Source organism: Musa acuminata, chromosome BXJ1-2 (assembly GCF_036884655.1).
Source record: "Musa acuminata AAA Group cultivar baxijiao chromosome BXJ1-2, Cavendish_Baxijiao_AAA, whole genome shotgun sequence".
Taxonomy (NCBI): Eukaryota; Viridiplantae; Streptophyta; class Magnoliopsida; order Zingiberales; family Musaceae; genus Musa; species Musa acuminata.
In genome coordinates, this window is record NC_088328.1 from 26,334,519 (window position 1) to 26,359,204 (window position 24,686).

General features: G+C 41.5%; 4 protein-coding genes across 4 annotated transcripts; 2 read left to right on the plus strand and 2 right to left on the minus strand.

The window, feature by feature from the left end:
* Window positions 1-11,148: 11,148 nt before the first annotated feature.
* Window positions 11,149-12,635, plus strand: LOC103975697 (leucine-rich repeat extensin-like protein 6). Its single transcript, XM_009390737.3, has one exon. The coding sequence runs from the start codon at window positions 11,294-11,296 to the stop codon at window positions 12,449-12,451; it is 1,158 nt and encodes a 385-aa protein (XP_009389012.2). The 5' UTR covers window positions 11,149-11,293; the 3' UTR covers window positions 12,452-12,635.
* Window positions 12,636-13,166: 531 nt separating this feature from the next.
* LOC135605730 (non-specific lipid transfer protein GPI-anchored 5-like) lies at window positions 13,167-14,315 on the plus strand. The gene is made up of 3 exons (XM_065096157.1): window positions 13,167-13,691; window positions 13,778-13,912; window positions 13,997-14,315. Exons 1-3 carry the CDS (start codon window positions 13,175-13,177, stop codon window positions 14,071-14,073), a joined length of 729 nt encoding a protein of 242 aa, XP_064952229.1. The 5' UTR covers window positions 13,167-13,174; the 3' UTR covers window positions 14,074-14,315.
* Window positions 14,316-15,016: 701 nt separating this feature from the next.
* Window positions 15,017-18,625, minus strand: LOC135605719 (FRIGIDA-like protein 4a). The gene is made up of 3 exons (XM_065096140.1): window positions 17,546-18,625; window positions 16,037-16,209; window positions 15,017-15,785 (listed from the first exon to the last, which is right to left on the minus strand). The coding sequence occupies exons 1-3, from the start codon at window positions 18,420-18,422 to the stop codon at window positions 15,249-15,251; spliced, it is 1,587 nt and encodes a 528-aa protein (XP_064952212.1). The 5' UTR covers window positions 18,423-18,625; the 3' UTR covers window positions 15,017-15,248.
* An 818-nt stretch (window positions 18,626-19,443) lies between these two features.
* Window positions 19,444-23,279, minus strand: LOC135605769 (autophagy-related protein 8C-like). The gene is made up of 6 exons (XM_065096227.1): window positions 23,120-23,279; window positions 22,950-22,999; window positions 21,386-21,441; window positions 21,257-21,309; window positions 19,786-19,904; window positions 19,444-19,722 (listed from the first exon to the last, which is right to left on the minus strand). The coding sequence occupies exons 2-6, from the start codon at window positions 22,984-22,986 to the stop codon at window positions 19,628-19,630; spliced, it is 360 nt and encodes a 119-aa protein (XP_064952299.1). The 5' UTR covers window positions 22,987-22,999; window positions 23,120-23,279; the 3' UTR covers window positions 19,444-19,627.
* Between the last annotated feature and the right edge of the window lie 1,407 nt (window positions 23,280-24,686).

The window sequence follows — 24,686 nt, forward strand, 5'->3', positions numbered from 1 at the left end:
GCTCGATGCTCATTTCACAATCTAAATCTCTCAAGTTTGCTGAGTAAGAGAGGAGATGAATTTTGATGGCAAACTTCACAGACTTCTCTATTTTTCCATTAGTTGATGTGAAGATTCACTTTTCCACTGATCTTTAATTTTTCTTTGATGATATTCCAAATACCTCTGTTAGATCTAAATGTGAGCTCAATAGAGACTGATATCTAACTTCCAACTTTTGGGAATCCACACTTTTCCTTTACACTGTCAAGTCCAAACTTGTGTTTGCTGCAGAATGAGCATTTGCAGGTCTTGCTAATTAATCACTGTAACATTGTTCTTATAAAGAAATCGAAGGCCTTAATTGTATTGCCAAACAACTGTGCATTCTTTGTTATGCATAGACTTGGAGAATATGAATTGCTTTTCATGAATTAAAAATGTATGTAAAGTTAGGTGGTATATATTGAGCTCAAGTCAAAAGTAATAGCAAGTGGACACTCCTTTTGAGTAGGATTAAAATGACAGCATTGGTTCTCATCACACATGAACAAGAATCATTTCTTAGCAATATTAAGAGAAGCCATGTCAACAAGTCATTTTGTTCTATCTATCTGATACCATACAAGAAGAACAAATCCCCACATGAAGGATCTGAAGCAATCATGCTTAGAGATTAATATTTGAAGATCTAGTCTGCATGAACTGAAATATGCAACACTTAGCAAACAGGCTAGGGAGGTAATGTCAAAAGAATGCCTTTAGATTCTCTACAGTTTTTGTGGAATGGATTAAGTTAAAGGTCTGAAGAATGAGACTGAAGTTGATGAATATTTGTAATATCATCTGATTGAGTTACAGCATGTGATGTCAGAATGATCTGAGAACAAAGGTTTCTTGGATGGACTCATCCCTGGGACAAAGTTCATGGGGCAATTTGTTTGTCTGCAGGTGATGAAAAGGCATTTGCCTGAGTTAGAATTTGCCCCTTCAGAAGAGACTCAAACTTAACCTACTCAACTTTTCTCAGATGTCATTAAAGTCTCACCTTTCTTTTGAAGTATGTCACGAATTAGTTTCCTGCTACCAAAAAGGATTGTGCTAATTGAACTTCTTCTGATCCAAATGAAGCAAGAAGATAGTTAATTGTTGGAGTGACATCTATCACATACTACTATCTTCAGAGTTGTCGACAAGTCAGAAACTTGAAAATGAAACATTCCATATCAGTTTCAGAACCGTTCAATTCTGGCATCAATTACTTTATTTCTTCCAAGCAACAATGTAGTCGTTTGATCATTGTGTTCTGGTCAATCTCCACTGACGCTAGAAATATATTTCTTGCACTGTTATTTCCAATATTATTGTCCGAATATATTAGTTTATTCTGAAGGTTAGGCGAGAGTGAAGAGGACATGTTTGTCGCTTATCTTGACTGTGACCTGGTAGAATTTACAGAGCTGAAGGAAGACGTGAATCTTGTCTCTTAGTGAACCCGACCACTTCAAACGACGGCAATGGGATGTTTTAGCACCAGAAATGGGAGGTGAGATTTGTGAGCGAGGAACAAAGACTTCCCAGGTCAGTTGTCTTCGGCAGCTACCAAGTGGCCACCATGCATCAGGGGATGCAGTGTTATCTTGATGCCTATTTCCAGTGATCGTAGCATGAAATTATCATCACAATTGTCTTGGACTTTCTTGCTTCCAATGAATCCTTGCATCGGAGGCTAGAAAAAGCATCTGAGTGTAAACAGATTAGTCTTGGAGGATTCAGAGAATGCTTGCTTAGATCAGGGAAAACAGAATCACAAGAAAATGGCCACAAATAATGTGTGTGCTGAACGATGTCAAAAGCTACTATTCACATCACATTCATGCCTTTTTGTTTTAGTTAGTGCTTTATATGACTGTAAAAAGCAAAGAAAATTAAGAGCAAGAACACATGTTGTCTGTACGAGAGGCAAAACGCGAAGGTCTCAAGAGAAACAGCAGGTGAAGTGGGTCTCCTCTTATCTGCAGATTCTTGACTTGCGCAGAAAATGGAGATTTAGATGCCACATCTTCTTTGCGCACTCAGGCTTTTGCAGAGACTAGAGATGTGGGGATGCCACACCGAGGAAAACACAAAGTCAGCATGATGTGAAGGGAACACCACAAGGAAAAGGAGCATACTCAAAGGTACTGCTGCTGCTGCTGCCTCTTGTTCTTCGTTTCCGGAGGTGATCGTGATGCCCAACAACGGGAAGAAGTGAGGCTGGCACAGCATGACCTAGCAATGATCAACCTTCATAAACACGCATACGAGTGTTCTGGTCACCCAAAGCTAGATCATGCTGGCAGCTTCACTCATTCCTCTGGGCATTTCTTAGTAGCCTTGACTGAGCTCTTCCATCAGAAAGAAAAAGAAGCGTGTGGATGTAAGAGTATGAGAGAGAGAGAGAGAGAGAGAGAGAGAGAGAGAGAGAGAGAGATAAAAGAGAATGCGAGGGAACAAGGGAATATGACATGATAACTAGGTTAACAGTTTGAGAAAGGAAAAGGAGAGGAGTCCAAAGAATAAATGATTGAGAGCTAGCATGAGCATATATCTGTAGGTCAACCCCTACTATATATCAAAATCCAGAGGAATGTGAACCTTAACCAACAAGCAAGCAACACAAGTTCTCAAAGTTCATTCAAGCAAACAGTGTTATCAAAGTCACATAGATAGATGCATATAATACATCAACTGTTGCTTCTCCAAGGGAAAATAATAAGAACAAATTGGTAGCTTTATGGAGCTAAAAACAGAAAATCCTGGATCAAGAAATCAGGGAAAGATCAGAGAAAACTAAAGAACAAACAGTGTGATGAAGAAAATTAGTAGCTAAAAAATGATCAAGAAGAGAAAAGAAAGATCAAACTAAAGCAATGAAAAAGTTCAAATCCAGAGAAGAAAAAAAGAATCTGTATAGGTGCAACTACTTAACTGGAGCAGCTCCAGACCAGACGAAGAGACAGGAGAATCAAAGGGAGAGGAAAAAAAAAGGGGGCAGAAAAATGTCAAACTATAGCATGTAAAGCAACATTACCAAAAGGAGGAGAGTATGCCCGGAATAGAATAAGCAAGAAAACAAAGGTAAAGCATGGTGGAGGAAGTTGATGGGAATATGTCACACTCAAAAGACCCAACAACTGGATTTATAGAGGGAAGGATGAAGTCTGTCTTTATGCTGGTGGTGCGAGCAATCCCCCCCAACATAAAATATTCAAGCCAAAGCCAAAGACAAAGGTAGTTGAGACACATAAAGTGAAGAGTTAAAGAGAGAAGGAAGTCGAGACAGCGGCTAGTGAGAGTGTTTAGGTGTTAGGGTTTGGGTCAGGGTTACAGTCATACAGTGCTATATTATGTCTAGGGTTTTAGGGTTGCAGGCTGTAGGGTGGCATAGTGCAGCACCAAAGGTTTGGAGACAGTCATATATATATATATGAGAGGCCGTACTCCATGCGGATTCAGAAGATCGATTATTGGGTCTTAAAGCTTCATGCTACAATATCGAGGACAAAAGTCCCTCACATATATATTCTTATGATGTAGTAGTTTCTACACATATAAAATGCATATTACATTGCAGGTATAGCCATGCATTAATTTTATATATATACATATATATACATATATTATATGGCTATCAACAAGATTAAATGCATGTAAGGTTATGTCCACATGAAGTGTTGGATGAAACAAGATGGAGGAGTCTGAGATGTGAGATCATCTTGCTATATCCGAAGCAGTGGAAGCCAGCTCTGAGATGGTATGCAAATTATGACCTCTGAATCACACAACAAGAGAAACAGCGTAGCAAAGATGTAGAATGATCTGTAGCTTCATGATACATTTAGCTCTGTGATGGTTTGATGAACATTTAGCTGTCCATGTGAATTCTTTCATGATTGTTTCTTTCCTGATAAGTTTGTGAAGTATAATAATAATTAATAACATGAGTAGAAAGAAAAATAATGAAAATAGTAGAATGGATTTGAGAATTCTTCCAAATTCAGTTTCATTTAATTTAGTGCTTTGAATAATTCGGGAACCAAAACATTTATCAGTGAGTAGAGATAATGCAAGATTGTGGCTGATTAAGTTAACCTAATCAGATGCTAAAAGATGGTGATGAGCTAACTTGATTCAATTGTTTGTTGTGCAAGACATAATCATGGTTGAATCTACACAAGTCTATTGCATCAACCAGCTCAATTATGTTCTTGAATGACCCACAATTATCATCGGTCATCGAATTCGTCATAAACAAGATTTAGTTAGATAAATTTGTGATCGAGAAAATTACTTGATGTTGGCTTGACTTAATCGTTTATCTATTTTCGCTACTTTTCTTATGTGCAATTATGCTTGACATCATGTTGTTCAGTGGGAACTATCAAATGCAGTACTAATGAATTCAAGTGTGAATTTGCAATCCATGGGAAGGGAATAAGAAGACAGAATGATTTGTGAGATTATGTTGTTCCCTGTTGTCACTGAAAAATGTCATCTTGTGAAGGAAGTGCTGCTACTCCCAGACTGGGATGATGAGGCCACTTCATATTGAGAAGGACATCAAAATCTTCTCTGATTGAGTTTGCATTGTTGCAAAAGTACATGAGAACAATGGAGAGAGTAGAGAGAGAAAAAAAGTACTTGATCCTCCAAAGGAGGAATTTATATCTTCAACTTTCATAAGGATCAGGCATTTAGTACCACTCATCATCAACCTAATAAATCAATATAATAACCACCATCTCCAATGAACATAAAACCCAATTATATGATGTGAATAACCCATTCAAATTCAAAATGGTAACAACAGATGCTAATCCAATGTCTCTCATGTCAGATGGATGAAGATGCCAATATAAATATGGAGACAAAAATGAATTGAGGCTTTATTTCTTGTTGCTCTTCTCACTTTACTGTGTGAATTCCCTGTTAATAATGTCAAACAACTTAATTACCTCAGATAATAGCTTTCTTTCACACTTTATCCCCTTTCACCAGACAAAGCTTGCTACCCATACAGTCTTCTTCTTTTCTTTTATCACCTCTCAAGGACTCCAGTGTTTATTTTCCATGCCCTCTTTCCATCCAATGCTTGCTTTTGTTCCTCTTGGGTGCTCCTTTACATGTACTTGTAAAGTTGAGTCTGCACTAGTTAAAGAAGTACTTGATTCAGCCACCTAATGCCAAGATAAAATGTGTATGTTGTGTGTAAAACAGAAATTATAATGACAGTAGTAATGTCTGCATCGATTGCAATATATGTCATTGAACTATTTATGTTTCTTCTATATTGTCAGGGCTGGTGTTGTATATCTAATAGTGTTATTAATTAAGGTCTTGTCAATATTCTTTTGAAGCAGTAGTACTCGACCATATACAAAGTCTTGCTTTCAGCCTTCCCAAAGGGCCAGATTCTATTAGGTAAGCAACATGCATATTTTGGGAAGGCAACCACACTTCCACAACATTTAGATCGACTGCAGAAAGGAAGGGAATGTCACCATGATCTCCACAATCCTTCTATCGGATACAGCTCCCCTGAACAAGTGTGTGTGTGTTTGGATAATAATTTAAGAGAGAAAGAGAAGAGGAAGAAGGGAATGTCACCATGATCTCCACAATCCTTCCATCGGATACAGCTCCCCTGAACAAGTGTCTGTGTTTGGATAATAATCTAAGAGAGAAAGAGAAGAGGAAGAAGGTGAGATGAGAAAAGAAGAGAGAGAGAGGACTACTTTCCCTTGCTTTGTTTGGGTCACAAAGAGGGAACACAAAAAAGATCACTTTCAGTTCTTTCATTCTCTTCAAGTGTCTCAACTTTGAGAGAGAGAGAGAGAGAGAGAGAGAGGATGGAAGTTTGGGAAGAAGCTGCTGCCGTCCATTTGTGTCCACTTTTATGTTAAAGTTATTGCATCCAAAAGACGATCTTAATTATCTGCAAGAGCTATTTTGTTCCTGCCCAATGGATCTTATGCAAAGATGATGAAGTAGTGCACACCCATCTTTTCGTTCTCCTGTATCTTTTCTAGGGTTGTACTCACTTTACAGCATGAAAGCAAACGACTCCCAGCCATAGAGAAGTGAACAAGATAAAGATCTCGATGCAACCTGTACTATGTATGATCTTCTGCTGGTTCTTAATTATGAACCAAAAGAACTTGTGATCTCAAATCTTTACGACAAACCTTTGCTCACCTCAAGCAGGGAATGACTCTCTGTTTCCTGTGTTTGATTCTGTAATCTTTTTATTTCCTTCCGACATTATTGTATCCAAAGGAGAGAATCCACACCCCTCCATGGATCCACGTCTTTTCACCTTACACTACCTTACCAGTATAGGAATTGTTGGTGCCCCACTCGGACAAAGTTGTGGCTCGACATCTCTTTATCGTACCGGCAGCAAACATTTATGAGTAGGTTTATTGGATAGGGGAATCAAAGTACCGGTGGCAATATCTGCAACCAAGTTTTCATTTCATGGTGTAAAGCTCAATAATGTGATCGGTGGGCCATCTGAGCATCCATGTAACGATGATCTCTGAGGTTCCAAGGAATCAACACCTCACAGTGCAGCTGCGATTGTACTCAGCTCTGCAACACGACGCAGTGGTCCATGGTGTAAGCGAAAGAGATATACATGGAAGTGGTATGTTAGTAGGAACAGATTGGAAAGATGCTCGTGTACCATTCTCCACAAAACAAACAGTTCACCCATCACCGTCCCTGCCATTGCATCTGTGAGCTGATTCCAAGAGGGTGCCAGTCTCCCGTGCAGGGGCTTGCAGACGGTGAAGCAACTTCCTGCGGAGTCCTAATAAACCCTAGATAAAAAAGAAAAACCCTAGAATCGGAAACAATGGCTTTGTGGTCCATGCATGCAGTAGCCTTTCTTTCTCTTTTCCTTGTCACCACCATTGAATTGCTGTGGTCCTGTCCTCTCTTCCCCATTCAATAATACTCACCACCACCAACGAGCACAAGCAGGCCATTAAATATCCGATGCATCGCAGCAAGTGTGTACTGCGTTTTGCATATTATTAGGTCATCGAGCAAATTGGATTGGGACCATCATCACATTACGCCTAATTATGCTCTGTATCGCTCGCACATGCCATTGTGAAATCCGATGTTACGCGTGAACGAGAAGTCCAAGTCCAAGATCGTTTGCATGTTGTCGAATGATTAGCTCATGCACAAAGTAGAGCTCGATTGCTAACCCAAAGAGCTAACGAGATAGCAGAAGGCACACTTGTGCTGCTTAAAGCAGAATGCTTGACGAGGAATGAAAATTCCACAGTGTTCATGAGAGTTGAATTCGATGGAGGTGAATTCCTTCCTAGACATGGATATGCAAGAAGGCCACCGTGATCGACCACAGTGCGTTGCTGGACAGATTCAGAACTGGACTGCCAGCGGAAACGGTGGCAAATCCGGCCAGTTGAAAGATCAGAAGCAGTGCCGAGTGTGGCCTCAGATGCACCACCGTCTACTTCTCTCGCAAACTGATACGTGAGGCTATAGATGATCCGTAGAGAAGCATGTCATCGCTGCAGCAGTTGCAGTGGGTGGAGACTTCGATCTCAGCCATGGCTCATCTGGGTAAATCGAGAAACAAGGTTGCCGATGGATTCATGATTCTAGCAAGCAGACATGAAGCTTGCAACATTGCATGATTCTGTAAAACAAGGTGGAATCGAGATGAGAGCTACCAGACGATGGTGAGATCAAAGGATGAAAAGAAGCCTAGGTTTTGTAGTAAAGGTTGGCACCATCCTGCAGATGGATAAGGTTGTAGAGTTTCGATAGAAGGCTTGCGAATCTTTTGAGAGGCATTTGTGGTACTATCACCACCACGCGTGGCATTGTCATTGCTCGACATCAACACGGTAGAAAGAACATAGATGCTGATGCGATGAGCAGCACAACAAGCACACATCAAAGATGCCAACTCGCCACCTTCACCATTGTTTGGGCACAAAATGCAAGGTAAATATATGCCCTGTGATCAATGTGTTATCCACATCATATCATGCATGATGTGTGTGTTGAGGTTATCACAAACAAAGTTCAAACATAGGCCGATTGTTGGGCCAAAATCCATAGGCCCATGGGCCGGTGAAAGCATTATATGATAATAATAATAATACTTATTATTATATTTGAATAATTATTATACTTTTATACTGGTAATTTCATACTTGGGATTAGGTCGAACATATGGTAGATAATTATGTTCCAGACTCCATGATCATCAGTCCAAACTTAATTCACAAGTATCAATCAACAGACAAAAATGAAGAATTGTAATTACCGAATAAATAAGGATAGGATGATTCAATTAATATACAAGAATGAGTAGAAAAAGTGACTATAGACTGGCTCATAAACTAATGATCATCACATCTAAATAAGTAAGAGATAACGAATAGAAAGAGATAATGATCATTTTATTATGAAATATAGCTGCAATAATATTTCATTTGTACAAATAGAATATACAAGAAGCAATCAGGGAATAAACAACAATATTAGCATATTTACAAATAATTGATGCACTCTTCAAAATTAAGGCTATATGCTTCCTTGATCAGAAACATGAGAGCAAAAGATCTTTTGGAAAGTGGATTTCGATACATCAATTTAGGACTAACAATATTTTTTGCTTGCTCGATTTCAGAATCGTACGATCAATATCAAGATCTTTATCAGCTAGACTAATTAATTAACATCTTGCATGTGATATTTGGATCAAGTTTAATTGAATCTCCAACACTCATCCCTCCAAATCAGAAAAAGAAAGAAGGAAAAATAATAATAATAATAAGGGAGATGGTCAAAAAGGCATATATGGTTGAACAGTCCATGACAAAGCTTGTTTGATGCAAGTAGTAGCATCACAAAGAAGGAATCCAAAGTATTAAAGTGATGCATTTTACTGGCATGAAATGAAGGCTCTATGGCACCATCCTCTTTCTTTTCATAGGACCCTGTGACCACAATGACTCAGACAAGATTCTTCTCACTGCCTTGTTCTTGAGGGTGCTCTCTCTCTCTCTCTCTCTTCATCTGTGTGCATGATGTGGACATTGCTGCTGCACACCCATTGGACCATGGAATTCACGTCAAACCATGGTAAAAGAGGAGGTGACATGGTCACCATGTGTGATGGCATGTCAATCTAAAATTTCCTGAAATATGTAATGGTTAATCAATCATTTTTACAAGATATATATGTATATATTTTTTTTCTGTGCTCGAATAACCATTTATGAGATGATTGAAGGTATCTGAAGAATTAGTATTATATGCATGCAATATAATAGAGTATTCGAGTTCGATTATATGACATTTAAGATTGATAGTTATTCCACATAAAATCCAAGAAGTAATAAACTAATGTCTCTACAAAAGGGATTGGCTACCTATAACCACTCGCCCCCAAACAAAAGGAAGGATGCCAGGTAGTCAACATCCAACCACATAAAAGTATTGCATAAAAAGACTTACTTCAAGTGGCTCCCAAAGATCACATCAATCAAGCAATGTAATATATATATATTATACATTGTAGGCAAGATTGCTAAGCAAATTGATAACATGTACTTGTCAATTCACATTGAGTGGTGGTTGATTTGAGCATTTGAGTAGGTAGATGATACCTTTCATATTTGTATGTGCAAGTGAGATGGTCTAAGAAAGAAAACTGAAAACAATGAGTTGAACTCTTCATAAGCTCAATTTCTTGGATATGTATTCTGATTAGGTCTATATAATGGAATAGTTCAATTCCGACCCTAACCAAATTGGATTTGGCCAAAGATCATCAATCATGTACTAACCATAGTTTTTGCTAATATAATAGCCACTGATCATCATAACTAAATCAAAATTATATAATAAAAAAGTTGGACTTGGGTTGGGTTACCCACCTATATATGATTAATTAATGGTAATGGATGCTTGTGTACATACATGTTTAAGAGATAATCCAAGACAGCTATTTTATGTTGAGACAATCATATCAACAGATATTTAGGGAATGGATGTACTACAAGTAGATACATGAAAACAAAGCATAGGCCAAGAGGAAGGGTCATCTTTGTGGACCTTAGCACAGTAGTAGACCTTAAAAGGACTGGCAAAGGAGAATCTTATTGCAAGGACCCAACTTATTGGTCCCAAGATTAAACCTTTTCCAACAAGTATGTATGTGACTCTTGTGTTTTTGTTGAAGCCAATAAGAAAAAAGAAGTTTGAAGGCTTCATCTGAACCCTTTTAGATCATTTGGTGGGTTTGATCTTAACCATCATTTTGATTTAATGACAAAACATTCTTTTGTGTTTTTGTAATCATCAAGTCAAATATATAGGAGGTTGTAGATGAAATTGTGATGGTGTATGACTCATGAGGCTTATTCAAATACAAGATTACATAATTATTATTATTATTTTTATCTCATGTTTGTAAATATTTATGCATTGATCTCTATTTTCATTGTCTGATCAATGAATAATAGTCAGCTGATGAAAGAGTTCTTACAGCTTAAGCAAATGGGCACTACCTGTGGTTTTGACTTGTTCTTTCTCCAAAAGCATGCATGATTGGTGACCATAAGTTTGACTTGTCAAAAGAAATCTTTTCAAAGATTTCAGATCATGGAAATGTCTCTCCATAAAATTAGAAACAATGAGTTACTTCTAATTAAGAAGAAAAGGAAAAGCTACTACAATTATTCCAAAGATAAATAATGCAAGAAGAAGAAGAAGAAGAAGAAGAAGAAGAAGAAGAAGACATCCTCAAGACCAAAAGTGGTGGATTTAGCAACCCAACATGCAAGCAAAACCCTAATTGATATGGGTTTTCTTTCCTTCCACATGCCTTCTTCTTGTTGCAGCGTCCATCATGGCCATTGCAAGCTGGTCTCACAACTCATGTGGAAACCCCAAACCGTGTATTTGGTGTCGCAACAGGCAATAGCAGTCGCCCAACGAGACTATTATTATCTTATTCTCCATTTGCAGCAACCGGACAGTGCATTGTCCCACAGTCGTCTTCCTTGTGTTGCTGTCCACCATGCTCGCCCGCACACTAACCTGAAACACATGCTTCTCTTACCCAGTCAACCTTCATTTCCTGGATCCATTTTGCCACATCGTAAGAGATGGAAGCATCCTGCCATTGCTCATCTTTGGTCCCATTCATTGTCTGTGTATATATAGAAGCCAAAGCCAAGCCAGTCTCCGACACAACCATTAAACTTCATGTGGAAACATGGTCACCTCTATCAGCCTGCACAGAGCCTTGTTAGGCCTCTTCTTCCTGTGTCTTCCCCTCCTCTCGTCGGCCTCTGAATACTATCCCCCTTCCAACCCCCGGCTCGAGAAGGCCTACGTGGCTCTGCAAGCATGGAAGCACTCCATCACCTCTGATCCCAAGGGCTTCACCGAGAACTGGTGCGGCCCGCACGTGTGCAACTACACCGGCGTGTACTGCGCGCCCGCCCTCGACAACCCCCACGAGTTCACCGTCGCCGGCGTCGACCTCAACCACGGCGCCATCGAGGGGACTCTCCCCGAAGAGCTCGGCCTCCTCGCCGACCTCGCCCTCTTCCACCTCAACTCCAACAAGTTCCACGGCGCCCTGCCTTCCTCCCTCGAGTGCTTGAAGCTGCTCTACGAGCTGGACGTCAGCAACAACCAGTTCGAGGGATCGTTCCCCTCGGTCGTCTTCCAGCTGCCGTCGCTCAAGTTCCTCGACATCCGCTACAACAGGTTCTGCGGCGACGTCCCGCCCTGCGTCTTCGACCTCAAGCTGGATGCTCTGTTCATCAACAACAACCAACTCACCTTCTCCATACCAGACAACATCGGCAACTCCCCGGTGTCGGTCCTGGTGCTGGCCAACAACCAGATCACCGGGTGCTTCCCCAAGAGCATAGCCAACATGCACGAGACCCTGCGGGAGCTGGTGATCCTGAACACCGGCCTCAGAGCATGCATACCGCCGGAGATCGGGAGGCTGGACAAGCTGCGGGTGCTCGACGTGAGCTACAACCACCTGGTGGGGCCGCTGCCGGAGAGCATCGGGGGGATGAGGAAGCTGGAGCAGCTGGACGTGGCGCACAACAAGCTGTCGGGGGAGATCCCATGCAGCATCTGCGACCTGCCCAGGCTGAAGAACTTCACCTACTCCTACAACTACTTCTGCGGGGAGCCGCCGCAGTGCTTGAAGATCCGAAGCCACGACGACCGGAAGAACTGCATCCCGTACCGGCCGGACCAACGGCCGCCGGAGCAGTGCATGGCCTTCTTGTCGAAGCCGAAATACTGCGACTCCAATGGCTGCATCGCACGGCCACCACCGCCGCCGCCGCCTCCACCTCCACCTCCACAGCCATCCTCGCCGCCGCCTGTTCATCATCATTACTGAGATCGAGCCGTGATCGGTGCACATCATTGATCAGAAGTGTGGACTATTGGTTGCTGGACACAGACTACATTCAGAATAAGGATTTGTGTGGAGGAGTGGGAGACGGGCAGTTCATCTTTCGTTTTCTTGCAGATAGTGACATGTATGAGATAAAAACATCAATTAAAAACACTTCTTCTTCTTCTTCTTCTTCTTCGAAACCTCATCCTAATCGATAAATAATTTATGAGATAATTATAAGATTTGGAATGAAAATACAATATAGTTATTGTTTGACTTGGTCAAGACCTGAAGGATGCCAGGCTGGTGAGCACCATGGAATCGAAAGTCCATGGCATTCGGCTATGTAATGCCAAGAGAGATGTCTTTTGACTTTGACAGCCTTAACTCATCCGCACCTTCGAAGCCGCCACGAGAAGAAGACTCCTATGCGAGAAAGATTTACATTATTATTAATGAGCTACGAATAAAAGAACAGAATCATAGAAATCGATTGGTTAGATCTGATTCAATTCTATTGTTGGGTTTTGTAAGGTGGCAATTTTGACTTGACTTTGTTGGGCTATTCGTGGTGTGAACCCATAAAGTCCAACTTCTAAATCCAATCTAAATTAGACCATATAATCGTATAAGCGAAGCTAACTATCATTATATACGGTTTCAATCAAATCCTTGTCTCCAAACATTCGAAGATGATGTTAATTGTGGCCAATAAATCTTTATATGTACGTAAGTAGATATAGTTATGTCACCTACTTCCTTCTTCCTTTGAGGCATCCATGGACAGGCAGAATTGGCCACCCATTTGGAGGTCAACCACGCCATTCAAACTGCCATATGAACCGCTCCTCCCTTGCTCGCCTCGCCACAATCACCACCGCTGCCCCCCACGAGATGGAGATGACGACAACGACCACCGCCGCGACCGCCTTCGCCACGGCACTGATCGCCGCGGCGACGCTCTCGGACCCAGCCTCCGCGCAACTGGGTTGCACCTCCGTGATCATGAGCCTCTCCCCGTGCATGAGCTTCATAAGGGAACGAGGCGTTGGATCACCTGCAGCACCCACCGCCGCGTGCTGCACGCAGCTGGGCAGCGCGGTGCGGTCCCAGCCGACGTGCCTGTGCGCGGTGCTCAACGGCGATGCGGCGTCGTTCGGGCTCGCCGTCAACAAGACCCAGGCCTTGGCACTGCCCGGCGCCTGCAAAGTGAACACCCCGCCACTTAGCCAGTGCAAAGGTACGTAGCCGGTGTTTCTAAGCCGCCCCCCCAACCCCGCCGGGGGCCGCCCGAGGCGGCATTGTTGACGTCGAGTCGTTTCATAGGTGCAGCAGCAGGTGTCAGCGGCGCACCGGCGGCCTCACCTGCTGCACTACCGGCCGCGGAGACCCCATCGACGCCGTTGGTTCCCGCCAGCCCAGCGTCGGAGATCCCGTCGACGACGCCACGGTCAAGCGCAGGTAGAGTCCCACAATACTTGATGCCTCGAGATAACGAAGAAGGTGTTGGTTCTTTTGTCTTCTAAAGGAGATGACACCACACAGATTCAGGCAGCAGATCGAGCCGTTCTCTGATAGTTCCGCTCTTCTTCCTCTCAAGTACGTGGGCATGGAATCAATGATGGAGATCAGCATGGGTGGAGTAGAAGGCTTCGTCTGTGAGTGATTTCTGGGACTGCTCTTGCTCGTATCTTCCGACAAATATCAGCGAAAGTAGGCTCGTTTCATGTATTGCTTGTTAGCTTGAGAAGACAGTAAATTCTGTTGTTGTGCGTCGTAGAATAATGTAAGTCTCTTGATGAAGAGAATTAACGAGAGATGATAAAATGTCATTGTGCTCACAATGGCCAAAATATTTTGAGAATTATCAGATATGTTGATGAATTATGCAAATTATATCAACATGATGTGAAGCTTGTCGCATAGAGAGGGAATACAATGAGAGGGGATATGCCCAATAAACATGCAAGAATAGCAGAGCTAGCAACAAAAGTAGATCCTGCTGCACCTTATCCAAATAATTCAGACAGCATAACCACTGCATTATTATCAATTTATTATGCGTTTGAGACGTTGCAACCTTCTTCAGATAGAACCCTGATACATATGATGACAAACCAGCAGAGAATTTTGTGCACCTAAGCAACCGACGGATTGGAAAAGCAAGGCAAAGAAGGGCATCTTTTTCTTGATGTCAGGCTGTGACAAGTGCAGCATTCATGCAGCAACCACCAGAAAAAGCCAAAAGCTATTAAAGTGATGATGAAGTAGGCACACACTATGCCAACAGATGAGATCAAAACCATGTCAACTTTGCACTATCAACAGGGGTTTCAAAGAACCAAGAGCACATGGCAGGTTCCCCTACAAACATCAATACAACTACCCAAGGGAACTATCGACACTGACCAATGACAGGTTCATACATGCAATACCTATTCTTCATGTCCAGTACAAAAGAGTTTTACAATCATGATTGTCTGAAAAGCAGCAAGTGTTGAACCAAGATACCATATACATCTCTATGATGGATTAAGTAATCTGATATGAAAAGTATTCGGCTACTAAGGATTAAAGCATCTTGAAATTTTGATCCAATATAATTTACATGCAGTAGGGGAAAGCAGAATACAGATGATCTAAACAAGAAACTAAAAGCAAACCATCTAGTAAGCACACATCACACATCCTACAGTTTTAGTTAGTTGCTACAAAATAGGCCATCGAGCAAGTGGCTGAAATTTATTACACGTTATATCATCCAGCCAGGTCAATTTGTCAAAGTCTCGATACAAACCTACCTGTAGTAAGCCTGCTGGTAGACTGGTGTCAATGCATTGTTGTAACCTCCCAAGCCATTGTTGTAATTCCCATAGACTGAATAGCTCATAGGTGGCGAGGGGTATGATGCACCAAGTGCAGCAGAGCCAACTTCAGCTGGGTATCCATAGGAGTCCCTGAGAGCTGGTGGACTCCTGCTACCATAGACCCCAAGTCCTGCTGGACTATCGTAAGGATAAGGAGCAGCTGCAGGGTATGTCGCATGGGATGATGGTGATCGTACAAAGGCGGGAGCAGCAGGGAAGGAGGAAACACAGGCATTGCTAGTCAGACGACCAGCCTTGGCAGGAGGCATTGGTCCCCCATTACTGGCTCGGGTTCGCTTGTTGGCAGGACCACCACCAGAAGGTCTTTTCTTCTCAACTTTGGCCTTCTCCAATTGTTCGAGTCGCTTCTGAAGCCCCTCTAAAGGAAACTCAGCTTCGAGCTTGTGTTCTTGAATACATTTCATAGCAGCCCGAATAACTGACTGTTCCTTGCGGCATGTGTTATTCTGCAATAGAACAGAATGAGCACCCTCTGGCTTCTACGTCCATGTGAAACATTAGACAAGCTACAAAATCATATTAAGCATCTCAAATAATTACTAAGCTTAGGTATCCAAGAATATGAGCATAAATTTATCAGAGAGACAAAAAGAAGCAGCCCATATGGAAGTATCTAAAGTTAACATTATTGAATTAAGCTAATGATTAGTCACATCAATTGATTAAAGACAAGACCCTCCAGAATGCGTAGGTATACCACAGATTGCCCACAATTGTTGCGATCCTCAGAGGTTGAAGTTGCTTTCTTAGAGTCTTTGAGGAAGGATTTTAGCAGTGGAACAGGAGGGAACTTGTCCTGAAGACCAGCCTCATAGGCAAAGTTTATTGCATCCAGCTGATGCCCATTGCTGATTAGTTCCTCAATAATATCTGCAGATGAAAAAGAAGAACTCAAGTAAAACATCTAAATGTGATGGGATCTTCCATAGAATAATTGGCAGTAGCACCGATCCTTCACAAGCTGCATTTTCTTTCCTGCAGACATTTAAATAATAATCCTACAAAATCCCAAAATGTACAGACTGAATTCACGATACATTAAGGTACAGTTCCAAAAGGAAAGACTACAAAGAATATCAACAAGCTTTTAAGTATTCAAGGACTAATGCAACTCTTGGATCAGATATTAAGTGATCAGCTCAAGGAATTCTGTCTAGCAACGATGGTTATCACATAGCACCTAAACTTTATAGTTCACGTAATATGCCATAATAGTTATCAGATAGTCCTCCCCAGCTCAAATAGAGACATTGACACCATCTAAGGAGCGTAATTAGAACTCCACAGGAGTGCGTTAGGTTATTCATATCTATTTTCAGTTGTACCTCAACAGAAAATATATATAATTGTGCATGTTGAACTCATGAAAATGCATTCCAACAGGAAGCACTTGTTAACATGAGCTTCCACAGAACACATGATGAGTGCTTGAAAGCCACCAGAGCACATTCCAACTTCCGACTACAGAAGCCTAGTTCCAAGTAGCCCAAATAACTCGAGGCCATTTTGAATATGACCAAAATACCACAGTCAATGAGAATAAACAGGTAATTTATCATCTAGAAGAAGTGGAGTATGCACTTTGATGCAACAACCATTGATCCATATTACACCTGAAAATGATGCAGCAGCTGCCGAACATGAGTCATCCACAGTCAAAAAATGCCTAGCCAAGCTGACACATGGCACTTCAAGATGGTTCATGTTGTTTAGAATTGCTGCCATGCATAAAGCATAACAAATTTAATACCGACAAAATACCCCCTCATGGTCATTGGAACTAAAGAATTGGGAGATAAGATAATATGATAACAGCATGTAGCATTAAGTCAATCAACATTACCCAAACTTTCATATATATCCCACAGGGTTATATTTGTTTGATAGTTTATGGCAAGCATGAAGATAACAAGCTCCAGATAACTGTAAGAGATAAAACCTTATTTCTCCTCATCTTCAAAGCTGCACATAGCAGTACTAAGACTAGCAATTTCATAATTGTTCTAGTTCGAACATTCGTAGACTACAGCGCATAGCATTACTAAGACTAGCAATTTCATAATTATTCTAGTTCGCTAAAGAAACATTCTTACACTACTGCGAAGACAACCGTGCAAATGTAATAGTATTACTTTGATGATCTAATATCAGGAAGCCCTAGGATGCATTAGACTACCGAAAAGGAAACCACAGAAGAAAGGAGTACCTTCCATTTTATCCTCAAGACCTAATGATATAGCCAGCTTTGGCATCTGCTTCCTCCATGAAAAACTAACCACAAGCCTCTGGTATAACGCCTTGTCATCCTTCTCTACGATCCCAAAAGTTACCACGAGCTGGAGAAACGTGTGCGCATCAGATGGCTTTGTGTTCTCGACCCCACCGTGCTGCTCCAGCCCCTCCTTCCACTCCTCCGCTATCTCCTTGGCCCGCTCCCTTGTGGTTCGAGTTACCAACAGCCTTGCCGTCCCCAGCTCTGGATCCGCCAGGACAGGCACCAGCGACTCCAGAATCAGCACGCAGGCCCACCCGAGATCATTCGGTGACTTCACCAGCCTCTTATCGACAGGGAAGACCCCAGAGATGGCGTTCATCACGAACTTGGACGGATCGATGCAGTCCGCGAGGGCCACAGGGAGTTCCGACCGGAGAAGCTCCACATCCTTCCTCTTCGCCACCACGAGGTCGAAGAACCCGTCGAAATCCATCTTAGTGCACAGAGATCGCAGCTTTTCGGGGAGACCAAGCTCGTCCCCTTCGGCAGCGGCGGCAGCGAGGGCCTGTACGGCGGCGACACGGCGCTCGTCGAGCTTGGATAGGGCGAGGTCGACGGCGGCGTCGATGGAGAGCTCGCGGCGGCGGAGGGAGCCGAGAGTGCGCCGGGTGGAGGCGTCGAGGGACTGGCGCTTGGACCGGAGGGCCTCGGACTTGATCTCGAGCCCCCGTTCGAGGGTGGAGAAGTGGTCGGACAGCTCCTTCCACAGAAGCGTGCAGCAGGTGATGAGCTCCCGCTGCTTCTCCAGCTCCGCGAAGCTCTCCTGCACCAGCGAGCTAGGAATGGCGGCGGCCGCCTCGGATCCCATCTCTGATCTGACCCAATCTCAGTCAAAACCCTCGATTTCTGCTCTTGATCGCCAGGGCAAAGGGAGAAGGAAGAGACGAAGAGGAACCTAACCCTAACCCTAGAGAGGGAGAGAGGGGGAAAGAAAACAAGGGTCGGAAAAGGGAGGAGAAGAAAAGGAGGGCTGGGTGGAGGGAGTAAGTACGGTCGGTGGAGGAGCCAATGGGAGGACGAAAAGTGGCGGTTTGTTCACTGTAAAGTGTTAAAGCGGAGTAGAATACAAGGGGGTGACTCGTCACAAGTGAGGAGGGAGGTGCCGATGAGACCGGTGCGCTTACCGCGTGTCACGGGACTCGAGTAATGATCTCATGGGCCATGACCCAGAATTCCGATGTTCGGAGGGTGACTAATAACGGGTCGTATGATAAGCTTCTGGATCCGAGTGAAGCCAGTCTGGTCACATCAACAATGGCGATGTTTTAGCCAAACGAGATCACCTGGTCTATCAAGTGACCGATCTATGGGGCTCATCGTAATCAGGTCCACATGTTTGTGATGATTCGAACCCGATTATGATTTGCTATATGCTTAGGTTCAGAATTGAATCGAATTACCTTAAAATAATAAACAATCTTTTACACTTTGATAGGACAAACCTACTTTGGGGATTTACCACATCGACACCAAATTTTCAATTAACAGATAGGTGGAAGCCATAAATAAAGAGGAATTCACACATACCAATAATTTAAGTTAATAACACGCAAATGATTCATTTATTGTGGCTGAAACCCGAAATTCACATATGCCCACAAAATTTCAAATAGAAAGAGCATTCATAGAGCTTATCAATCTTGAAGGACTATATTCCAAAAAAAAAAAATTCATAAAGGTTTGCTCTATCATGAAAGAATAAAGCACGTAACTCATATCGTGTGCACAGGAATAAAGCACGTAACTCATGTGAAGAATTCCCAATACCGGATTTCCATATACAATAACACACTATCACAGCAGGCAATCAAGAAATAACGGTGACACGATGACAAAAGAACCATTGGAAACAATAGTTAAAAGAGACGAATGTACATAAGAAACCCAACTTCAAAAGTATACCGAATTAGACTCGTGCATATGAAAATGGAACAGTACTGAGAAGCTCACAGGGGGAGTGAGAAGAATATACATAAATATCAGTTCTTATTTACAGCAGATGTTCTGCTTTGCCTACATGGATCCAAATGTGTTCTCCCCGCTGTAAGTCATGTACAGGAAACCATCCTCATCCTTACTTTCCTCATAGATTGCGGACATCATGGCAGCTGCAAGAAAATTAGTGTTAAACTACATTGAGAAACAATTAATTTAACACTTGTAGAGCTTACCTGTTGATGGAAGAGTATTCTTCACAAAGATGAAAATGGCCTTCTCAGCACTGAGCTTAATCCTCTTCCGCACCACATAAACAAATTGTCCTACTGTGAGATCAGCGGGAACCAGGTACCTGCATTAAGTTGTTATCATAATTGTATGACAATATCTTAGCACAAAAACCTTGCACAGCTAGATGAACTAGTTTTCTACCAAGACCACAAGAATTATCTACATTCGAGCATCACTCATTCTGATAAGCAAGAAGTACAGAATTATTGTCCATATTTATTATCCAGCAACGTGTCTATGCCATTAGGATGAAGGGTGACACACTGCTATGCTCCTATAAATACCCTTACAGCTCACTTGAGTAACATCATTCAATCCAAACTGAGAACACTCCAGGGGCTTTGGATTCAGCTCCCCAACAATGAACAATCCAGTTCAAGTGTTCTGACATTTGCCGGAACTAGCTCAGCTAGATATCAGATCAGGTTTTTTTTTTTTTTTTTGCAATGAGGAGTGAAAGCGGGATTCGAGCTCAAGACCCGGCGATAAGCTGTTAAAGTCTTTACCAAATAAGTTAGTTGACACATTCATAATTTATTATAAATTACCCAGGATCATCTCATTTCATTTTGCCACTATGTAACACTTAAACTACCAGGAGTTTCTTCAATCATGTAAAATATAGCTCCATTATCCACATCACATAAAAAATGATATCATAATGAAAATTCCTTGGTAGATAAATTCAAAACCACATGGAGAGGGTGAATATAACTACAAAATAAATAAAGTAGGTAACGCCCATAAAAAAAGACTCAGCTTATGTACTGCCTAGTGCTACAGCAAAAACAGGAAACCATAGAATAGCATCTGCTTGTGTCCATCGTGGAGTCACATAAATTGCAATAAATGAGCCACAACAGCCCAACAAGTAAAATGTAGTAATACACATGTAAAGTACATATTATAAATAGTGAAAATGTAGCCATTACATGGCACATCAGCATTATGGCCTACAGAAGTGGCACACAGCATTGTAAATGACATGTCACACATCAATGAATCCATTTAGGAATTTATTGTATCTCAATGTTTTCTTAACTTCACTTCAGATGAATAACAAAATATATTCCGTATAAAGGAAGAAATAATAGATGCCATGTTATGCAAAGTGAACCACCTAAGGGTAGAGTACAGTATCTAACATGTAGATGATCTATTAGTAAAACATTAAAAAAGGACAACCCAATAAGACTATAATCGCCAAAGACATGTAACACAACATGATAGTTGTGCTTAGCTTTTAGCATGTAGGAGAACCTAGCGGTGATCCAAGTTAATATAATTGGTCAGTTCAAAACAAACTATTAGACTGTTATGAACATGCAAGGTTTTATAAGTTCCTCATAATATGTGAGTAGTTATGAATGAGACATGATTCAACAGGTAATGTAAACATGTTAAGAAACTAACTTCTTCTTGTCAATGTCTGGAATGTCACTTCTTTCAGCCTTCTCCACAATCACCTATATCAAATGAAGCATTAGACAAAATAAAACATCAGTTAATTATTTCATGCATGATCAACATGATGTCAATTACAGGAATCCTGTCAGGATACTTCTCCCTGATACGAGCAGCCTCTGCTTGCCTCCTTTCTGTAACACAATATATGCTTTAGAGGAATTATAAAATTAAATCATCTTGAAAGCCATTTCAATCAGACTTAAAAGCATTGCAACACAAGCATACTTGATGTTACATGAAGCACGTGTCTTTTGGAAAAATAAATAATTCCCAAGTATCTATTGAGATGCAATTACCTTCTACTTCTCTAAAATGTAACCACATGCTAGACCAGTTAAAGTTTCTCTAGTCAGTTGCCACAACAAACAAGTTTGATCATGTGATGCGTAGCATTTGCAATTGAAAGGAAGCCAAACCATCAGTACCACATAGCCCCGAGGAACAATTAAAATAATCATTTCAAATTAGTCTTATCATGTAACACTTTTCTAGAATGCAGTGGACTGTCTTTTCATGCCTACTTCAGGTATCCATGGTTGCCAACATCTAACTGAAATCATAAAAATAAAAACTTCTAACAATATGAAGAGATTGCATGTTGGGGAGAACCAAAACCCCGTTTTCGTTTGAATTGATAGACTGAAAAAGATCAAGAAATTAAAGTATATATAGGAAACTGAATGAAAGGATTATAATCCTATAGAAGTCTTACACAAATGGTAAACTGATCAAAGAGCATTTTTCCATGTTTTCAAAATTAAAATTTAGGACAAAGATCAAAAGCATGGCATGCAAGAAATGAATTGTGTTCTAAAAAAGAACAAAGATTGAAATCACTACAATTCAGGAACTACCCCAGAAACAATTTATTCTTTGCATAACAGATGTTTACACAATAAGCAATCAAAACAATTGATGGCCAAAATAATTTGTGATCAAGAACTGTAATGCTAAAAGGAAGCTAATGAGAAAAAAATGTTGAACTAATCGAACAAGAGACAAGAATTCTTAGGTTATCGACGTACTTGAACCCTCAACCTCAGAATAGAAAATACAGGTCATTGTGAATCGCTTACGACAGGCACTTAAATAGGCTGTTAAAGATCAATCTTCAGTTACACACAGTCTTCCTCTACCCTACGTCCTAATGTGGTCAGCCAGTGACATGAAAAACACATATATTTAACTTGTGCAATTTAAATCCTGTGATAAGTTTTGTATAAAACATGATAATTTGTGCCAACATTATTATAAAAGGAGGGGATTTTTTTGTTACATAAATTTCAAAATGAAAAGCTGAATCCTCTAAATGCGTCCAATTTAATTGTCTAAACCTGTTATTCAACGACAACAGAGAGTACCAATCTCCAAAGACCAGAGAACTACCATGGCCAACATTGTATTGACAAAAATAATTTCTGTCAACATTATATTCATAAAATTATGGAAATTTTGTTTTCCCAAATGTAATTCTCAAAGGAAATTTCCAATCCAGGATCTCTGTAACCAGTTCAACTTCAACAAGAATTCAAGAGAACCCTATATCACAAGAATAATCACCCAGAAAAAATAATACAAACATCATATCATATTTAATACAAGAATAATCAAGAAGGGGGATAAAAAGAAGGGCATGGACCGAGAGGATGTTCCAACTTGAAGGAACTCTTCGCCATGGATCCTGTTTTCCTGCAATCCCAGAAACAAGCCGGCATCGCCATGTCAAGATCACCAAGAAAAGAATCGTGAAAGAAGATCTCCCGTTCATCGATCAAAATCGACATGATGAATACCAGAAAGATCACGCACCTAACGCAACGAGGATAGATCGAAGGGTCTTCGGGTCGATCGACGGAAGGAAGATAGACTCGATAGGGATTTGGGGGAAGGGAAGACTCTTACGTTTCTCCGCGGCGGCTGTTACATGTACGCGCAAGAAAAGGGAGCGGATCTCCCGTGTGATACAGGGAAGCCCATCCAAAATAAATTTGACCCCGTCGGACTTGCTGGACTTGTTTACCTGTCTTTTGATTGGGAATATCAGCAATATTGTTGTGGGCTCCGTATCATTCCGAATCACGAGGCGGATAAATGTGGTGTAAACATTGGCGCGATCCTTTACAAATCTGCTCTGTATGATTAGAAGATGGATCTCCGTATAATACGAGGAGACCCAATGGAAAATAAATTTTCGACACCTCGTCTAACTACTCGACTTCCATACCTTTGTTTTGATTGGATGTACAAGAAGAAATTTGTGGATCCACGTGGTCCATGGATATTCCTGAATCGAAAGGCAGGTACAGCCGTGTGTTGCTTGGGAAACTAGGAGGATCTCTCCGCATGATACACCAAAACAAATTTCACCCTGCCATGATTACCCGGTTTGCATACCTGGATTTCAGTTGCACACATGTGCAGTAATGTGGTGGGCCCTAAGGTTGTCGGTGATCAGCAAATCCCAATGAGGTAAACTTATGTGTAAATTGTAAATTAGGAGAGGATGGCGTCTCATCGACATGATTCTTACAAATACTATCATAATCCTCCGTACTTCGCTTCTTCAGGTCTTCGTCCTCCATCTATTCTTCTCCCTCGCTCCTCCTCCTCCGTTACTTTTCCTTACCACACTCTCTCAGTATCTAATTATCCTTCTGCCCCTCCACAAACACGCTCACATCCTAATCCACATTTACTTTCTAGATCTCAGAATATTTGCAGTGCACATTTGTAATGAGTCACTGGCCACTACAACACTACATTCATTCCCAGGGAACATTGTTTGATGTCAGGTTTGTGCCAGTTTCCATGAGGAATCCAGAAGCTTTTCCTCCTTTTTCTCAACGCGAGTGCGTCGCGGTGATGCTCGTTGCATGCAGCATAAAGGAGAGGAATGGGACGCGAGATGCCACTGTCACCGGCAGCAACGTGAGGAGTGCTGGAATCCCACTGCCTTCCCGTTCTTGGTGGTGGTGGTGGTGGTGCTGCTGCTGCTGCTGCTGCGGCAGCAAGAACTGCAGGAAAAAGCTGCTCTCACTCTTCCAAAGCATGTGGGAGTGGAATACAATTCCATCATCCCACATCATCCTGTCAGTGGATCGTGATGCTTCCCCCTCATCAGTCTGTATCTTGTCAGTGGGCCGTGATTCCTCCCTCACCACCATCATGGCGGTCCTTTCTTGGTTCATCTCATGTACCATCACTGATGTCATAAACTAATGCGCATTCGAAGTGTACCATCGTAGCGTATCAGTTCGATGTGTTATTAAGAATATAAATCAAAAGATTAATGCATAATTTAACCCTTTTTTTTTTTAATAATTAACATTATAAACAAAAAATCTCGAGCAAAAAAAAGTTCAAATTTTGACTTGTT

Bases quoted from the DNA above. Each gene is read 5' to 3' on its own strand.
- LOC103975697 (XM_009390737.3), top strand. From the start codon at position 11,294: ATGGTCACCTCTATCAGCCTGCACAGAGCCTTGTTAGGCCTCTTCTTC.
- LOC135605730 (XM_065096157.1), top strand. From the start codon at position 13,175: ATGTACGTAAGTAGATATAGTTATGTCACCTACTTCCTTCTTCCTTTG. The intron at 13,692-13,777 runs GTACGTAGCCGG...GTCGTTTCATAG, and splicing joins GCCACTTAGCCAGTGCAAAG to GTGCAGCAGCAGGTGTCAGC. The intron at 13,913-13,996 runs GTAGAGTCCCAC...GACACCACACAG, and splicing joins GACGCCACGGTCAAGCGCAG to ATTCAGGCAGCAGATCGAGC.
- LOC135605719 (XM_065096140.1), bottom strand. From the start codon at position 18,422: ATGGGATCCGAGGCGGCCGCCGCCATTCCTAGCTCGCTGGTGCAGGAG. The intron at 16,210-17,545 runs GTACTCCTTTCT...TTTCATCTGCAG, and splicing joins TCTTGAGGATAAAATGGAAG to ATATTATTGAGGAACTAATC. The intron at 15,786-16,036 runs GTATACCTACGC...GTTCTATTGCAG, and splicing joins ACAATTGTGGGCAATCTGTG to AATAACACATGCCGCAAGGA.
- LOC135605769 (XM_065096227.1), bottom strand. From the start codon at position 22,986: ATGGCGAAGAGTTCCTTCAAGTTGGAACATCCTCTCG. The intron at 21,442-22,949 runs GTCCATGCCCTT...ATTGTGTTACAG, and splicing joins CAAGTTGGAACATCCTCTCG to AAAGGAGGCAAGCAGAGGCT. The intron at 21,310-21,385 runs GTAATTGACATC...CATTTGATATAG, and splicing joins AGTATCCTGACAGGATTCCT to GTGATTGTGGAGAAGGCTGA.